Genomic DNA, 20,813 nt, shown 5'->3' with positions numbered 1-20,813 from the left:
TTATAAATATAAAGAAAGCAATTACCCTAATTATTTCTATGCTAGTACCAATAAAAATATTTAAAATTTCTATTACAAAAATATGCAGTGATCTTGTAAGACCAATGTAAATCTGTATTGTTCTTCTTTATTGTTATTACAGGGTGGGCCATGGGAAGTAGTACAAAAGAATACACCAAGAATAAAAAAAATAGGTTGGGTACACAAAATGTATTGATAGTCGTGCAATTCAGACACAATGCAATTATGGATACACCAAACACCATGTCTATACTTTGAATATAACATCCAGTAAATGACATGCATCAGCATTGATGTGGATTCGCAAGCACCAGAAGCATCTAATGACATTCTGGATCATATTCTGGGGAATCACCTCAATTTCTTCATGGATTCCCCATTATTCTGCATCCGCTATGTAAAAAACATTCTCTTTCAGGTTATTCCCAAGAAAAAGTTTTTGAGGATCTCGGGTATGGTGACCTAATCAGATGTGGGACATCTCCAAATCAAGGAGATCAGTCAATGTGGAAAGAGCTGCTGTGGAGTAGTCATGGTAGTATGGACTGTTTGGGTTGATGCCCAATCTTGCTTAAAATTGTCTTGTTGATCTTATTCTGCATGGCTAGCATGTTCTTCTCAAGCACGTAAGTCTCCACAGACACAACTGCACTGGCCAATGACTCATGGCGAAACAAATGGCAGATCATTTTGTGCCACTTGGGCATGATAGATGAAGCCATCCCACTTGCATTTCTGTAGGGTTGCCAGTTGGTATGTACTTCACCCTGTATGTAATCTTGTGTCAATGTGTTTTTCTTATTTATTATAAAGGAATAATAATAACCCGTGGTGCAACAGCCCATGAGGGCCAGGGCCTACCTACCGACTGCAGGCCTCATTCCCACAAGCCTCAGCAGAGGAGGGCGGTCATCCATCCAGTGACATGTACTCAGCACGAGAAACCCCAGTAAATGTCGTAGATTTTCGTGGCTACTCATTCGTAGCTCTCTAATTTTCTTTCTCATGACGGTGGGTGGTCACTGGTCCCATACACAGGCAGAAACGACAGGAAAAAAATGATCATTCTTCCCCTAGGAGACTCAAACCAGCATGCATTACATAGTAAGAGCCCAGAGACTGACACCTTATACGACGCAGTCACAGTACAGGACATTAGGATTAGCATTGCAATTAAAAAAAAGTCCCATTTTTTTCTTGATGCCTCTTTACATGTAAAAATTGGATGGCTATTGCCTTATTCTGCATGGAGCAGTTAGGCTCAGGATGATGAACTTACGTGAAGGGTTGCCAGATCACAATAAGCAAAAAATAGGACACACGTCCTAAAATGTAGAAAACCATAATTCACAGTAAATAACATATCTTACTAAGAAATGCTGGCAAATAATGACAAATTGACAGAATTTCAGTTAAAAAAATAATGATTATGGAATTTACATCATTGATTGATTTGGTTTATTTTACTTTGCATTTCTGCCACTTTTCGCTAATTGCAAAGATGATGATGAATAATGATATATGATGAAATTGGTGATGGGACACTCACAATGTAATGTGAAACATAAGTTATATCTGGGAAAAAGGTCATTTGGTAATCCAGCTAATAAGGGATATGTGATTAAAGTCAGTAGGATGTGATTTTTTACGTTCAAATTAATTTTAATAGTTTACAATTATTATTACATGCAATAATATAAAAATTTCACTGTAACACTGCCTGTTGGATGACAATAACTTTCTATAAAAATTAACAATGACAAAATTACTTGTTCTCTCACAGAGAAATTTTATTTTCATGTTACTCCATAAATCCATTTATTAGAAACCTACTTTACCCTGACAAACTGAATTTTCCTTTACAATTACAGGGTCTTTCAAAATGATTTGAACGATTTCAACTTGTTATATACATTTCATAAATTCTCAAAATAAACTGTAATTTCACAGAAATGTAATGTAACTGTCCCAGTTTAATTGGCAATAGTTAACATGAAGCTATACCCTGTCCTAGCCAACTGTAGAGCAGGGCAGCGCATATCAGCAGAGGACGAGGAGGAAAATCGAGTGGTGAAAGTGCAGCGTTGCCAACCATATGGTCCCGACCGTACATAAATGCACGTACGGTCCAGACCTTAGTCTGTATGCTAAATGCACGGCTTGTCAAAATTTGTTCTTGCAGTTTTATCTCTAATATTTCCGTAAGATATTCTTAAAACAATCGTATGGATCTGGAGACAAGAATATGGTCAGTTTGCCTTGTGCGTTCGGTATTATACTTTTCAATATTTTGCAACACTGCATACCAAAGAAGGAAATCGGGAGGAAGTCGGATATCTCCCGTTGCCCACTGTTCATTGGTGGAGCCATCTCACGTCACTACTTGTGCAGAGACTTGCTCTCGTTCACCTGGTCTACAGTTAGTTGGTACGGATAATAGCAAGTCACAAATGCTCAATGTGAGCACCTTTCGGCACACATCAATCCGGTAATCCAAGTCCAGAACGTCTTCGTCACAGTGCGTTCATCTTCAACGACTTGTCAAGGATTCTCAGCCCCCCCCCCTGCCCCCCCAAAAAGGAACATTTTGCTTGTTCAGTTTACCATTAGCAAAACTTGTAGCCTCATCACTGAACACTGACTTCTCGAAGAAAAAGAACCATCGTCACTGCTCAACTCTTGAAATAAAGTGGTTGCTGGTGGTGTGGACCCCCCCCCCATGTTAGGTACTGTAGCAACTGCAGTTGATATGGGTACATTTTAGATGCTTACGCACTACATGTAAGTTGTTTATGGAATTCTAAGCTACCAGCTCCTGTAGACTTCTGACAGCTACCCTGAATACATTCCATAATTATCTCCACATCGGCCTCAGATGCCAAAGGTCTGCAAGACAATTTTTCGTTACATAAGCAACCAGCAGCCTGTTCGTTGGAATTAATCATACAACTTTCGAAAAAAGTTATTTGCTGCTGGTTCTTTATTAACTCTTTCGCTGCGGTCGTCGCATTTATGCACAGCACGCCAGGTGCCTTGCTCTGTGGAAGTCGCATTATTGCGAGTTCATACTTCACTCGCTGCGGGTGTCGCATTTCCGCAGTACGTCGCTTTTAGTAGCCTTCAGACATCTGTAGATACTATTTGGAACTATTTGAACTTGTAGTTTTGTTTATATCCGTATGATGTCGCTAATTACGCCTCCGTTTAGAATACGAGCATTGAGTGCTCTGACATGTCAGTTTCAAATGCATGTTCGAATGTAAACAACATGGCTTCGTCAAGTCGTCAACACTTGTCTGATACTGATGTTACTCAACTGTTGAATCAGAAGGTGAATTAAATTGTGACAATAATAGCGACAGTTTTTATGAGACTTCAATTGGTGACAGTGATTGTGTAGTGTCTGATGAAGAATTTGTACCGCCGTCCGTAACATCATGGAGCAGACTGCAAAGCAGCATTGATCTAGGTGCGGGAAGTTCGACACAGGCAAGTGCTAAGTTACTTGGTGACAGTACAGTATTTAGCACACCATTTTCTTGTTTTATCAAATATTTCCCCCGCTCAGTATTTGAACACACAGCAGAACAAACTGAAGTTTTCACCACCCAGTATCTTGATGCTACTTACGAATTTCCACGCCGCTCCACCACTCTGTGTCATCCTGTGTTTTGAGAAATACCATACCATCAGGGACTACAGAATGGTTTGCCAGTGCAAGGAATGACTTTTGTAATTTCTCTATAACATATTTTGCAAAGTAATTTTTTAAAATTATTCTTTCTAAATTTTTTTTTCAAAATTTCAAAATTTTTCAAAATTTCAAAATATTTCAAAAATTTTCAAAATATCATACCACCAGGGACTACAGAATGGTATTCCAGTGCAAGAATGAATTTTGGAAGTTCTCTCTCATATATAACGCAATGTAATTGTGAAAACTATTTGTTTATAAAAAAAATATTTTTTCAAATTTAATTACGCAGCCAAGGGATATTGTGTGCCAGAGAATTCCGCAACGAAAGAGTTAAATCATGCACGAAATTGAAGTTGCACACTCAACACAGACCCCAGCTCATGTGAAATTGTAAGATTCAAAATGATATCTCCTCACCACTATTAGCCATTTGATTGATTGGTTTGCTTTATTTTACTTCGCTTTTTGTGCCACTTTCGACTAATTTGGGAAGATGGGGAGGAGGGATGATATGATGAAACTGATGATTGGACACTCACAAACATCCATGGCCAGGCCAGGATTCGAACCCGGGACCCCTGGCATCATAGCATGATGTGCTAACCACTCCACCACAAGCATAGGCGTAGCTAGAACTTTATATTTGGGTGTGTACAAAGTAAAAAAATGAGGTCTTGTACCTTTTCAATATCATATTTTGCAACACAATCACTTGGCTCTTTAACTGCACTGATGTTTGTAAAGGAATATAAATTCACTAAATGACAGTGTTGAAAATTTCTGAATATATGTAGTAGAAAAAAATCAAATTGTGTAGAAATTGCACACACGCAAAATGTTCATAAATGTTACAAACAAATACATCAAAATACACGTCATCTATAACAAGAGACGTCTGTCAAATGGTACAATGTTCTTAAACTCATCAATAATTTCATTTACATCAATAGACTAAGCTTTTTCCTGTTCCACAAATAGCAAGAGCAGGGCTTCCAATCTATCCTGCTTCTGAGTTGCTCTTAATTTAGTTTTAACTTGGGAAAGCTTGGAGAAAGCTCTCTCTCACACGTGCAGCTTTTGTGACAAGTATAGAAGAAAGGCGCTACAGAGTAGAATGCAGTAAATATCTTCTTTCTCCAATGACATCAAAAAATCGAAAATCTATAGACACCCGTTTCATCAGCTATAATGCACACGTTTGTACCAAGTAATGACATTTTCAACTTCTTACAAACTGCCGCTTATTTTCTCTCTTATTGAAATATCTGTCTTTAATTCTCTTTGATAAAGCAGCCCATTAGGGTGTGCCTAGGCACACCCGGCACACCCCATAGCTACGCCTATGACCACGAGGGCCAGCTAGTGATGATATGTGAATGGACACTCACAAACATCCATGCCCAGGCCAGGATTCAAATCAGGAACCCCTGGTGGTAGCAATTTGACTAATGGTCAGTGCGTACAATTGTATTTCACAGGATATTTGTTCACTAGTAATATTATGTTCCTCATGGAAAATTTTGATATCGTTCAAATCATTTTGAGATTTATATATATTTTCAGATTTTAGAGCTACAGTGATATTCTCATATATTTTCCTTCAGAGTTAATTTATTGTTCATACCTTCCTTTCATTACAATACGTTGCTCGTTAGGGAAAATTATTACTATTAACCACAAACATAATATTCTATATAGTAATTAAAGTACAGTATTTTTATGAAAAACTTACTGTATGATTATGAAATGTATTCTAACTTACCCTTGAAGAATAGCATGGAGTAACTCAAATCCACTATTTAATATGCTGATATTGTCTTGCTTCTTTACAAAATGAATAGCTCTTAAAATTGAATCAAATGTATATACTACATGGCAGTCAGTGAAGAACAATTTGCAGGAAGATAACTGCTTTATACACTGAAATATGGACCTGCAAAAAATATATAGATAAATTGGATATAACTGTTACTTTTAATACATTGACATCATCTTGCTTCTTTACAAAGTGAATAGAATAGCTATTGCATTTGATTCAAAGTCTTGTGGCAAGAAGGCAATACATTCAATGGAAGCAACAATGAAAAGTGTGGAACCAGAAAAGATGAAATACAGTAAAATCTCTGAGATTATACACTTTCCTACATTGTGTATTTAATTTTCCAGGTTCTAATATTACAAAATATTAGAATATTTCACAGATGTTACATTTTCCCTGCATTTTAAGTTTTCTTTTAGGCACAAAACCCTGACATATACAAGGGTCATTCAAGGTTGACCGGGACTTTTATTTCTGCAGAGGAAATAGGTAGCAGAAGAAACACCAAACTATGTCAGTTTTTCAAAGTATTCTACTTTGCCATCGTTCTGGCAGCTCCCGAATTCCTTTGGCGTAGAAAGAACTTGGTTGTTGTCGTAGCCACTGGAGGACATTGCTCCACAGTGCTTCGTCCGTCGTGAATTTCTTCCCTCCCAGATGGTCTTTAAGGGGTGCAAACACATGATAATCACTGGGGGCTAAATCCAGACTGTAGGGGGGATGGGGCAGAACTTCCCATCACATGTCGGCCAGAGTTGTTGTCACATTGGCCGTGTGAGGGCGGGCATTGTCATGGAGAAGAATGACATTTCCAGACAACATCCCAGGTCTTTTCTTGCGAATGGATTTTCGTACAGCACCACTCAACAATGTGGAGTAATACTGGGCATTAATCGTGCTCCCTTTGTCCAGAAAATCCACAAGGATAACGCCCTTCACGTCCCAGAAGACACTTGCCATGATCTTTCCAGCGGATGGCTGCATTTTGCTTTTCTTGGGGGGCAGGGAACCTTTATGCCGCTACTCCATGCTGCGTCTTTTGTTCTCTGGAGTTGAATTGTGCAACCATGTTTCATCACACGTGATGATGGATTGCAACAATTCATCACCTTCTGCTCGAAACCGATTCAGAAGCTGTTCACAGACCATCCTGCGTGTCCACTTCTGATCGAATGACAGCTGGCGGGGAACCCACCTTGCACAGATTTTGCGGAAGCGTAAGTGGTCGTGAATGATTGTCTCAACACTCCCGACACTGATATTCACCTCGGCAGCAATATCCCGCACTGTTTCTCGCCGGTTCACAAGAATCATTTGCTCAACACATGCGATATTCACTGGTGTGACTGCAGTCGGACGAATGTGTCCATGCGCTTCATTTGTCACCAGCTCCCGTCCTTCGCGAAACTGCTCACACCATTCATACACTCTTGTCTCCGACATCGTTTGTTCACCATACTGTGCTTGCAATCGTCTGAAAATCTCAGCTGGTTTCACTTTCTCCTTCACGAGAAATTTGATTACACACTGCTGCTCCACAGACACACTGCTTGCCGCCATGTTTGCTGCAACTGCTGGGCATGCGCGAAATACGTCATGCCGGGCGCTAGTTACTCACGAAGGAATACATTACGTCTCCCGCACGTTTCATCATGATCTGGCTATTCATCGATTTTTTACGTACGAAAATCCCGGTCAACCTTGAACGACCCTTGTATAAACAGGTTCTATTTTATATAAATTTGAAAGAACAATGAAGTAACTCTTGTGTGCAAACAGATTGCAAATGAAGTAAACCTGCTGAAGACATAGATAACTTTTTACATCTTGGAACTGAAAGGGAAATTTAATTTTTCTTAGCTACATATCAAAATCACAAACAGTAATTTTGCCTGTGAAATTATATGGATGCGAAACTTGGTCCCTTACATTGAAAGAGGAACATAAATTGAGAGTATTTGAAAATAAGATCCTTAGGAAAATATTTGGGCCTAAAAGGGATGAGGATACAGGTGAGTGGAGAAAGTTCCATAATTTAGAATTACATAATTTGTATTCATGTCCAGATATTATTATTAGAATGATTAAATCAAGAAAACTTAGGTGGGCAGGTCATGTGGCACAAATGGGAGAGGAAAGAAGAGTTTACAGAACTCTTGTTGGGAAACCTGATGGTAAGAGACCAGTAGGAAGACCAAGACAAAGATGGAGGGATAATGTTGAGGAAATTGGTAGGGATGGAAAAAGAGTATATAGATCTTGCTCAGGATAGTGTGACGTGGTTTCGTCCTTTAGTATAATGGTATAAATTTGGAAGCTAAACAAAAATATGAAATAGGTTTTGTTATACCAGTAGGTACACGACCACTTCACATCAGCACTGGCCAAAAAAAAAATAGAGCCACAAAAAGGTTGGTTGCCCAAAAAAAAAAACTAGATCTGTACAAATATTCAAAAAAAAAAAAACACAACCCTTTTCTCTTTTGCTCTATTCCACTATTTATTGCTACCGTGGTAAAATCACCATTCAGTCCAAAACGATGACCACAGATATAATTGGCCCCCTTGCGCTGACTCAGAAATTAACGTGGATCTTCGAGCACCAATCCCCACCATACCATATATTTCCCAGCTTATCTAATCGTGGAGATTTAATATTGGTTTCCGTGTTCGTGGTCGTCTAGCCACGAAAACGGAAACGCTCTCAACATATATATATCAAAGCAAGGTGGAACGCTAATGAACGTAAAAATAAGAACCATTGCATACGTCATACTTCAATTTTAGTGTCCATTTATTGTAACAAATTAGCACCCGGACAAATAGAAACATCTCCCCAACAATTTGACAAAAATCTCTCCCAATATATATATATTTAATTGTGTGTACAATATAATAAAACCCACGTGGCAAAAATAAATACTTCCCTTTTTGCTACATGTCGTTAAAATTTATAACACGAAACACCCGTTAAATAAATACAAAGTCATATTTGTGGTTTAGGTGATCGGAATCCTATATCGACGAAATTATCAACAATCAAGGTGGCGAATTTTTAACTGTGTTACGTCAGTCATCGAATAAATGCACTAAGTTTTAAATCACAAAACGGATAATTCCAAAAAGACTATTCCTGAAAATCATTACTAAACAAAAAGGACCGGTCACTTAACTTTAACATAAACTGAAATAAATTAATTTATTATACCCCGTTATTCCATGTCCAGACATCAATCCAATGCCACAGTCAAATTCCTATGTCGATGCGGATCCGATCACCCTCGCCCGTGACCAAGGAAGGAGAAGGAAGCTCCTTACTATACCAATGCCTCAGCTGCAACGTTCTGTTCTCTCGGGAGAAAACTTCGCCCGCAGCCGAAGCTTTCCCCCTTTACTTACAAAGTTCTCCGCTAGGGGAAACAGAGTTGCCAAATTTAATCTGCTCGACGTCCAGAGCCGAGCGTCAAGAACACAATGACGCAAAAACTCCTTGTTAGAATAACGAGGAGGATGTGGTGGAGCTTTTAAAATTACGCGAGTTATAAGCAAACACCACAACCTCCCCCTACATCGATAAAAATCAACACAGGCACCTTACAAAACAGTCATAAAAAAAAAACCAAGGCAACAATCCTAATAATTTACAAGCATAACCGCAATGACGAATAAAGAGTGAAAATACTAACATCAAAAGTTGCCCATAAATACCATGACTAGATATAATTTGTAAGCAGATAATATATTTCACATTTCCCATAATTTTCCTGTTTTTGTCCTTTGTTTATATTATTATTTTTTTTTGTTTTTTTACATTTTTACATTTTTTTTTGTTTCTAAACCCAATAGTAATTCCCATCCAAATATGTGATATAAGAAATTTGTAAGCGTTTATGCCAATTCAATATGAACACGAAATCTTCATTGATATTAAAGAAACCCACAGAGATATATGAAATCTCATTCAAGTAATAAACATACAAATATATACATACATATATGATAAAAACATGACATGAATATACCTTTCCCTGAATGAAAAGATGAAAATAGCGAGCCAGCGCTTTTAATATAAATACAAATCCATCCCCATGATGGATACCAATTGTCTTTAAATACTGGAGATTCAAAGTTAAAAAAATATGGAAATATTTGGGTATGCAGACAAGGCAAATAACAACTCAATCACACTTGACGCCTTTTGCGGATAGAACCTGAAAAAAAGAAAGGCTGTCCTGCCAAAGAAAGTTTCTGCTCAGTAACATCCTAATGTCAGAATCCTCTTCTAGCCAGGGTACAACCATAACCTCCAATCCAACAAACGCATTCCGTTTCATTCCATAAAGTTCTCATATCTACTTGGGGTCTGGATTCCTTTTTTTTTTTTTTTTTTTTTTTGTGAAACACACCACTTCTCCAAGGACATCAGAGTGCTTCCCGCACAATGGACGCAGGAGAATACATTCACCATAGAAAGTACATCCAATCCATATTTGCTGCAAATCCATTTCCACACAATCTTGGCGAAAAAAATCCATTTCTCGAATATGAAGGAGCGTACGTCAAAATGCATCCCGCATAATGAACTCCATTAAAGATAATCTTCTGAAATCCTGCTACGAAGATTAAATATACAAGGTATTTATACATCCCTGAAAACGTTTCACTTTAAACACTCACATGTTGAGGTACAAAAAAAACATTTGTGAGATAAGCACATTACACTCAAAAAAACACCTCCAGCGAACTTCACTAAGTGAACACATCCTTGGGATCCTTGCAGGAGAAAAATACAGTACCAAACATACCGGAAATCCATCGGTGTGAGCCCGTCTACACCGTCACAGAGATCCAAATTCCATTTTCCAGATGAGCCATCGACGAAACGACGAAAATGTCCAATCCCGGCTGCGACGAAAAAATTCCAGGCAGTGGCAACCATTGAAGAGCAGGTGCATGTGAACCAAGCAGAATCTGTAGTGGCAGGTCAGCAGGTGGCAAGCCTACAGCAATTGTGCATATATTGCGGAACATATCTCCATCGAAGTAAAAAACATGAAACAAAAAATAACCCAAGCATTAATAAGAAGAAAGAATAGAATAGAAGAAACAAGAAAGTATAGAAAAGAATAATGAAAATATTCACGCAACAATTATTAATCTGCCAATTTTACTACAATGTTGATTCCGAACAATACAAGCTAAGCTTTACATATTATGCCCCTGTTGAGGGGTATTCGGTAACCTAACTCTACAGAATTTTTTAAAATGCCCCCATCGTAAACAGCGGCGGCATTGCATATTTCTTACATTAAATGACCTCTGAGTGGTGCCTGTTAAATTCACATTAGGAGAAGGCGTCGCGGTTAACCTTGGTATCGAAGTATCATCTTTTGTATCATCATTTGCAGGAGCCACGTCAAATTCGTGCTCCATAGAAGAAGTTTCTTGAGCAAGACTTAATAATTCAGCCAAAGTTTTAGGTTTATTCTGAAACAATAGGAAACCCTGAGTCTGAGGGCGCAACTTATGCAAAATTTCGGCCACTAGGACGTCCTCTTCCCATACCAGATTAAGAGTATTGGCACAATCAATTATGTTAGAGACAAAGGCGGACATAGATTCAGATCGTGTTTGACGGCGGCATATCTTTAAATTAATCAAATTCGCCACTGACGAGGCCGGTGCCATATTTTTCCACACTTGACACTTAAGTGCAAACCAAGACGCCTTAGCGGCTATAGCTTCACGCCAAAGGATTTTTAAGTTACCAGCAGTTTTACGTAAACAATTTTGAAGCACCAAGGTATCTGGATAAATATGAAAACTTACTATTAATTGGACGTTAAGCATAAATGTAAATAGTTGTTCCAAAGAAGTACCAGTACAAATTGATAAGGCATCAATTTCAGCGTCCATATTACGTAACATGATTTTATCGGACAACGAGGAAGACACCTTAGAAGGAACATCATTATCCTTATCAGGAGTACTGGAATCTCCTTCCCCCGATGAACTAAACAGAATCTTAGGCACTTTGACGTAATCAACCCGTTTAGGTGTCGTGGAGGGATCTAACTGCATATAACCCTTTAATTGGGACATCGTAAAATGGGAAAATATACCAAAAATCCTACAAAAAATATATATATCAAGTCAAAAGCAAGACGCAACTCTCGAAACAGTAGTGGGGGGGGGGTACTCGTTTGCTCTGCTACCATTGAATGTTGTGACGTGGTCGCGTCCTTTAGTATAATGGTATAAATTTGGAAGCTAAACAAAAATATGAAATAGGTTTTGTTATATCAGTAAGTACACGACCACTTCACATCAGCACTGGCCAAAAAAAAATAGAGCCACAAAAAGGTTGGTTGCCCAAAAAAAAAAAAACTAGATCTGTACAAATATTCAAAAAAAAAAAACACAACCCTTTTCTCTTTTGCTCTATTCCACTATTTATTGCTACCGTGGTAAAATCACCATTCAGTCCAAAACGATGACCACAGATATAATTGGCCCCCTTGCGCTGACTCAGAAATTAACGTGGATCTTCGAGCACCAATCCCCACCATACCATATATTTCCCAGCTTATCTAATCGTGGAGATTTAATATTGGTTTCCGTGTTCGTGGTCGTCTAGCCACGAAAACGGAAACGCTCTCAACATATATATATATCAAAGCAAGGTGGAACGCTAATGAACGTAAAAATAAGAACCATTGCATACGTCATACTTCAATTTTAGTGTCCATTTATTGTAACAAATTAGCACCCGGACAAATAGAAACATCTCCCCAACAATTTGACAAAAATCTCTCCCAATATATATATATTTAATTGTGTGTACAATATAATAAAACCCACGTGGCAAAAATAAATACTTCCCTTTTTGCTACATGTCGTTAAAATTTATAACACGAAACACCCGTTAAATAAATACAAAGTCATATTTGTGGTTTAGGTGATCGGAATCCTATATCGACGAAATTATCAACAATCAAGGTGGCGAATTTTTAACTGTGTTACGTCAGTCATCGAATAAATGCACTAAGTTTTAAATCACAAAACGGATAATTCCAAAAAGACTATTCCTGAAAATCATTACTAAACAAAAAGGACCAGTCACTTAACTTTAACATAAACTGAAATAAATTAATTTATTATACCCCGTTATTCCATGTCCAGACATCAATCCAATGCCACAGTCAAATTCCTATGTCGATGCGGATCCGATCACCCTCGCCCGTGACCAAGGAAGGAGAAGGAAGCTCCTTACTATACCAATGCCTCAGCTGCAACGTTCTGTTCTCTCGGGAGAAAACTTCGCCCGCAGCCGAAGCTTTCCCCCTTTACTTACAAAGTTCTCCGCTAGGGGAAACAGAGTTGCCAAATTTAATCTGCTCGACGTCCAGAGCCGAGCATCAAGAACACAATGACGCAAAAACTCCTTGTTAGAATAACGAGGAGGATGTGGTGGAGCTTTTAAAATTATGCGAGTTATAAGCAAACACCACAATAGGGACTGATTGAAGGCTTGTGTTGCTGCAGCCATGAACCTTCGGGTTCAAGAAATCTAGAGAGTTAGTTAGTTAGTTACATATTGAAATCACATTGTCAGATTTATTATCTTTAGGTATATTTCACACAATGGAGGAACACTTCAATATATATAAGTAAGAAGATATATATACATACTGAAGAACAAGCAGATTTGGTGATGCCATTGCCTCACACAAGAATTCTACAATACCAGCCTTCAGCATCACCTCTTGGATTTGTATCGCTGGGTACTCATCAACATTCCAACTTGATAATCCCAGAAGAAGACACTGTACTGCATCAAGCTGAATGAAAGAAATAAAAAATCATACTGAGATGACATGCAATTCTTGTTGTTTCTGCACCCTCCTCTAACCTCCTCCCCTCTCAGCATGCTCTTGTTTCACTGAACCTTGTGTGACAGCTAAAAGGAGCCAACAATACAATACAATACAAAATGATATCTTATGGTAGTCGTAACACAATGAACAAACACACAATTCAGTTCCCACATACAAAGGGCTAGAAATAAATATGTACTTAACAGCAACAGAAGATGGATGTTGGCTAAACAGAATCATTTAGGGAGAAACTAACACTACTAAATTGCTTTTTTAAATCCTAACAGAATCTTGCTTGAAACCAATCCTTAGGACAGTGGTTGCCAAAGTGGGCACTGTGGCTGACTTACTGCAAAATGTTCCAGTATTTTCACTAAAATTCCACTTATGCTAGATATGTGCATATTTAGTACTTTTTACATGTAAAATATTTCCGAACTTAAAATATGTGTTAATTTTTTAACTTAACGCAAGCAACCTATCCACACTAACTGAACATTGCAAGTGTTTAGATAGGCCTAAATTCTGACTTGGACACCACAGAGAAATCTTGAAACACTAAGGGCACCGTGAAACAAAATAGTTCGGGAACCACTGCCTTAGGACATTCCAAAAAATCTCGTGCTTCATAAAAATATTATAGTCTTGAACTATGGTTTGGATAACAAGCTAAACAGATTAGCCTGTGTTTATAAAGTAAGCTTTCTCATGTTTGTTGCCATACTTTGTCATTCATTACATTGCACTTATTGAAAACAACAAAATTATTTTTAACCCATTTTATGCTTAGATAGACTAATAGATATTGAATCAACTATGCAATGTGCCTCCACTGGGAATTGATCTTGGGGCACCTTGATTACAAGGTGACAGTGTTACCACTAGGCCATCCGGAAAGCCCATGACCCCTCTTTTCAGTGACGGCGATTGGGTTCCAAAAATGGAGGGGGGTAGGCAAGGTGCCAAATCGGACAGGGGGTGGGGGCAAGGACAGTTTATTTTCCCTTGGTAGATAAGGTTTAGCATAGTGCAGAAGCAAAAGTTACAAAAAGTGGAGGAAACTGCTATCGTAGCATCCTGTACTAACCACTCTTCCACTGATGTTGACAATACAAGTTATTCAGAAAACAGTGAAGTCTGAAGGACATTCAAGAGACATGTGCAGCTTGTTGTGTAACTCTGGTATGAAAAGTTGCATTTACTTAAGAAGGATCCTTTCCAATTGACACGTGTTGCCTGTTGCTGTGGCTTGTCGCTTGTTGATCTTCACCTTGGTCTGAAAGCTTCCTAGTGTATTAAGTATGATTCAAATCCAAAAGCGATATACACTTCACATCTTTATTTTCTGCAGTATGATCTAGTAAGTTGAAAGTTTTTGAATATTCTAATAGCACCAATAAAGTTATTTTGCCCTGACCATGGCTTTCTGTGCATTCTCAACAATTTTAGTAACTGCAGTTATTGTACAGTGGAACTGTAATAAACCCTCACTGAAGTGCAGGCAGTGCACAGATGTAACTCAAGTTGGCTGCATATTAGTTTACTTCAATCCGTTCTAACATTTTGATAAAGTACACATATACCATGTAGGTTGTAGATCATCAGTGTGCTGTATGCTGCTGGTTTTTGGGACTGAAGTAACTATTGCACTCTTTCAAGCTTGTGGGAACACTTAAGATACAAGTGACTTATTAATTATGCTTTTTATGGCATTTTCACAGTATGGGATGCATATGCATAGTTTTATATTGATTGCAATACAGTATATATGCTTTTATTACTTTGTCTTTTGTGAGTGAACTAAAATTAAATATTTTATCAAGCTAGACCTAATTTATTCTTCTGTTTCTTCCATGCTCATTATCCTATTTCGAATGAAATGTAGGGCCTCCCCTGTGGTGCAGTGGTAGCGTCGTTGCCTTGTAATCAAGGAGTCCGAGGTTCGATACCCAATGGAGGCCATAGTGGTTCAGATCCCACTGTAAACTGTAGGTCCAGTCCTGATTAGCCTTACTACAGCGCCTTGAATAACGTAGTGTGGAAAACAACCCAAGAAACTGGTTCCCAAAACGATGAAAATATAGATGGCAGTGCAATCGGAACAGGTGCTAATTTTGTTATGAAAGTAATGCAGCTTAGTTAGTTTTTGGAATATATTGTGTAGATTTGTTTGTCTAGAAAGGCGGTAAGTGAATTGATGGAAACAGTTATATTTGTGGAGTGATTTGCAGTTACGAAATGACATTAATTTGGAAAGAATAGCAAAATAAAATTAATAAATAAATAGCATGCGTAACAAAAAGAAGAAACATCGCAAAGTGATTCCGTACGTCAGGTGTTGGATTGTGTACTAGAGTTTTATTTTTCAGGTGTTGGATTCAGTGGCGGATTACCAAATAGGCCCACTAGGCACGTGCCTAGGGGCGGCAACTCTTGGGGGTGGCAAATCTTTTTTTCCAGAATATCAAGAATAATAAAAAGTGTCTTACGTAGACAGTGACAATTTAGACCTATGAAACCAATGTTTCAAATCAACGGTTTGCAACACTTTCGCTTCATACGAAAGAAACCTTGATGTATCGGATTTATGTGTTATCAAGAAATGTTTCGTCTGCTCTGTCTCCTTCAGGCGCCAATCAATTTGTTTTTAACCCTTGCTGTGGCTTTTATCGCTTACAATACAATGCAAGCTGCCCAGCCTTTGTTGGTTTGTTTTTGTAAATACATACCCCTCGATCTTCCACTAAGCTTTGTTAATGGCCAGGCAGGAAAAAAGACTGATTGTTTGAAACTCGCATCTGTAACAATGCCAGTCTTAAAAAAATAAACACACAAACACTGCTGATAGGTGAGTGAGTGAGTGCAGATTTTGCGTTGACAGCAACTAGCTTTTGTCTTACTGTATTCTCTGGCTGGTGCATTCAGTTTGTTGCTGGTGCATATGCGATTTGGTGGGTTTTTTTTTTCATGCAGCAGGCAGCATGAAGTGAACAAAGTTAAGTGGGGCGGCTTATCGTAAACTTGCAAACGAAAAGCATGAAAGAGGAGCAACCTTACAGAAAAAGCTTGGTACAGTGGACACGTTTTTTAGGCGAAAGGAACAAGTGATTTCCGAAAGCAGTTCAAAAATTGAAGTGGAAGTGGCTACATCGAGTGAACACTGTGAAATGCAAAATGTCGAAAATATTGTGGGTTTAGTGGAGGAAGAAAGTGCACCTTAGGTAGTGTCCCCTCAGTTCGTAGGAGTTCCTGATTGTGACAGTGAGAGTGCAAATTTCGTTAGTGACGATCCTGCCGAGTGGTGTCTGAATGAGTCTACAATTGACATTCTTCTAAGACGTGGAATTAATCAGAATGCTGAAAATGATTTTTCTAAATCGCAAAGACTCATAGCAGGTAAGACAAGATTTTTAAATAATAGTGTTTTTTTCTCATAAACTTGTAAATGGCGAATCAATTCTGCGGAATTATTTGGTATATTCGTGCAGCACTGGTGCCGTTTATTGTGCTGGTTGTTCAAGGGCAAGACAAACATCGCAACTCATGGCATTTCAGACTGGGAAAGAATTTCAAATATTCTAGCATCACACGAAAAGTGGTGAATTTAATTTCTCAATACATTACATAATTTTAGGTATAGCACATACAGAAAATGAATTGTTTGTTATTGATTTTTATCCTTTGTTTTTTTATTTCAGTATGTTCACTAATTTTTATATTAGCCTGTAAAAATACTGCAAATAAGTTACTATTTTTCTTTTGAGAAGGGCGTACATTAAGTTTGTGCCTAGGGGTGGCGAGGAAGCTTAATCCGCCACTGGTTGGATTGTGTACTAGACTTTTATTTTTATATGTTATTAGAATATAAATAGTATCCTGAGAGATATTTCATACTGAGGCGACAAACCACAAGTGTCGCTTGGAAGCGAGCAGTCTGTAATCAATGCAGCCTTTAGAACCGTAGGGACACAAGTTCTGACTACACCATTTCCTCAAGGAGATTTTACACCAAAGCGACACGCGACAAACGATACGAGGATTTCACACCAAAGCGACACGGGCCCTTCGGTCCAAGACAACTTTCATACCGAAGCGACACATATTGCTTGGAAACGAGGCAATCAAGACCAACATTTCAAATCGTAGCGGCATGACAGGAAGCACAGGCCAGCGTTCGGTTGGTGAAATCCTCGTATCGTTTGTAAGTGTCGCGTGCCCCTTTTCGCTTTGGTGCGCAATCTCCCTAAAGGAAGACACTCATTGCATCGTGCATGCGCGAACAACAAACCACGGCAACATGTTGTAAGCTATTGAGGAAATGGCCCACTTTGAGCGACGCACAAGCGACAAAGTGACACGTGTGGCTTATCGTGACACCTAGATCTGTTGTTGTAATGTGTGGTTTATCTTGTCGCCTATCTGTTGTTCGCACAATTAGCAGCGAACGCTTGCTAATAGGCTGAAGGAACCATGTCGCTTGTCACTTAGTTGGGATCTCCCCCTGTAGCATGTCACTTCAGTCTGACCACCATTCCTTTAACGAGCTTTCCGACCGAAGTAACAAGTAGAACGCGAATACGCCATATGAACGTGTCATTTGCTGTTTGGACCCTCATGTGCAATGAATGCTATTTTACAGTCTGGAAGTGTGTGTCACTAGTGTGACAGTGTGAACATCCCATGTCGCTTGTCCCATTGGTTTGAAAGTTTCCTTACACTCATGTCGATGGCACTAAGAAAGATTTGGGGCGTTCCCCTTGTCGTTTCATGCAATCATCATTATCATCATCGCCGCGATTAGTTTCAAGCAGAAGAAAAGAGACAGTACATATCAAAAATACAAATGCTTCAGTGTGTATATCTTAAAAAGAAATGATGATGATGATGATAATGAACCTAATTCATATACAAAAATTTAGTTGCCAAGAGCATTCCACGCATATTTCTTCTCCCGTATTATTAACGAAAGTATGACGATAACAGGACGTGGTCGACTGTCTAGAATGTTTGTTAATATATTCGCGACCACTGTACCAAATATCATAGCAATTATCACATTCATAGAAATGCTTCACGTAAATGAATCAGACGTTGCAGCGAAAACTCCATTTACTTCCATTATAAGCAGACGAATGCCTAGCACGTGTACCGACAACCAGCGCCTCTAGCGGTATCATTTTCGAGTGGAACCAGCCAGAGATGCCAGAACAGTGCCGTCTTCCACACTACGTTATTCAAGGCACTGTAGCTTTACTGTGCATAAAGTCGACTTAAAACACTAACTCAATCAATCAATCAAATCGAATGAAATGTGTAGGGGTAAAATGAATCCCCCTGTTTCTGCCCTACTACAATATTACTATTTATCTTGTAGTCTATGGTTATTGCAAGCATAGAAACACAGTTTATCATTGTGATGTTTCAGGAGAACACATGCTCCCTTCATCAGACATTAATTTTTAGTTTGATTAAAGATACAGTTATAACAATGGTTAAACTTTTTCAAACAAAAAAGAAGAGAGCATGTGTTCTCCTGAAATGTCACAATGATAAACTGTGCTTTTATGATTGTAATAACCATAGACTACAAGAGAAATAATTATACAATGCAAGCAATGCATACATACAAGAAAAATTATTATTCATCTACAATATTACACTAAATTGACACAAATAGTGGCAAAGTGGATGATGCAGCCTCTAAATTGCCAAAATGTCCAATGTGCCCAAAACCTCATTGCCTCCAATATACTATCATAAAAGGAAAACAACTGTATACAGTAAAAGTAGATCAATGTTCTTGATCTTTTTGACACTGAAACAAGGAAGAGAAGTTAATAAAACAAGATCTAAAGCAAGGAGCAGCAGGAGGACAAAAATCAGAAAGTTATATCAGGAAAATCAGAAAAGGGAGGAAGATTGGTGACAAACTTCTGACACCCTGTAAACACCAATCTGCAGAAAAATTTAAACTGTTCATAATTAAAAGAAATGTTACTAATTTCTGTGGAAATGAATGTGTCGACCTCTGTAGTAGTGGTGCTGTAAATATTTGAACCCTGGTCATGTTCTTCATCCCATTATCATGAATTAATCACTCATCCTCATCATTCTGATTAACTCAAGAGGCAGGAAAGCAATGTAAATTAACTGAAATAGAAGGAAATGAGCATGAGGCACCAACATTGTAAAAATGTTCAGTTGACAGCAAGTCAGATTCACGTTATACACGTATAACAAACATGCATGAATAAATAAAGGACATGCTTGTTACACTTACAGTCAAAGCAGAGGGACAAGTCTCGTGCATTATCACAGTCAAGTGAAGTGAATGTGGCAACACAGGAACATACAGGTATAAGAAAAAGGGAAGCAAGAGGAGAAAACAAATCACTGTTAACTTTAATTCACAAGTTGGTGATGGTCTCTCTCTCTTCTTGGTACAACAGTACATGTGAAATTTATTAAAAATAATAGTAATAACATATTTCTAACAGTAAATCTTTAGGTTGAATGAGTTTGTTGAAGCAGAATAACAAAATTATTACCTGTAATGCATCATTTCTTCCAACCAATATTTGTTTCAAAGGCCCAATAATACCGAAGTCTTCTTTATCTTGACAAAATATGTAGTAGGACATGTTAAGCTTGCTCATCATATTTTGAAGAACATCTGAAAGTATAAAAGAAAGCAATATATTTCTAATTAATGAATATGATCCAAGAAGCGTTAAAATTATGAGATTGATGATTTGCAAGAAAAGTTGCGTGAACACATTTGATTTCAATTTTTGGAAATTATAAAGTCCCCTATTGATTCCTGTACACAATATTTGAGTTATCTGAAAGGAGTTGGTTATTTTGTTACATGATGCTCTATAGATCAAAATAATAGATAAATTATGTATTTCAGACAATACAAATATTATGCTTAGTGGACAAACACTGACAAGTTAAATTTTCTTCCATACAACCACAGATGTTACAGTTAAATGTCATGTTCATTGCACACTTAAAATGGATGACACCTCTGCTTTCTTTACAGAATTTACATTCATACTTTTATTAGATTAACAATGAGAATCATACACAACATATATTATTTGTAAAATAGGAAACAGGGCTGGGAAAAAGATCAATGGGAATGTCATAATATGAAGTTTACAAAATAGGAGTGCCATGTTTACAAGTATCACATTTGTATATGTAGATTCATTGTGAATGCATACTTTCTTGTCAGACTATGTAACTCCTGTTATACACTCAAAGGAAGTAACCCAAGTTATGAATATTGGGCATTCAAACTCTTCAATTTACATTAATTTAAGTTTTAATTTGAGTTGTTGTTTTAAGTTCACTTTATGCACAGATAGGCTAATAGAGACTGGATCTACAGTTT

At 38.0% G+C, this 20,813-nt stretch overlaps 1 protein-coding gene across 1 annotated transcript in view; it reads right to left on the bottom strand.

Annotated features, from left to right (window-relative positions):
• LOC145999204 (meiosis inhibitor protein 1-like) overlaps positions 1-20,813 on the bottom strand; it is a 242,625-nt gene that overhangs the window by 74,404 nt on the left and 147,408 nt on the right. The window contains exons 7-9 of the mRNA XM_083136137.1: positions 19,963-20,087; positions 13,230-13,378; positions 5,481-5,651 (exon numbers count right to left, since the gene is read on the bottom strand). Coding sequence (XP_082992263.1) covers positions 5,481-5,651; positions 13,230-13,378; positions 19,963-20,087 — 445 coding nt within the window. The remainder of the gene's footprint in view (positions 1-5,480; positions 5,652-13,229; positions 13,379-19,962; positions 20,088-20,813) is intronic.

Source organism: Lepisma saccharinum, chromosome 15, assembly GCF_977018435.1.
Source record: "Lepisma saccharinum chromosome 15, izLepSacc3.1, whole genome shotgun sequence".
Classification (NCBI taxonomy): Eukaryota; Metazoa; Arthropoda; class Insecta; order Zygentoma; family Lepismatidae; genus Lepisma; species Lepisma saccharinum.
Note: the sequence above shows the minus strand (reverse complement) of the source record. Positions and strands in the feature narration are given on the sequence as shown.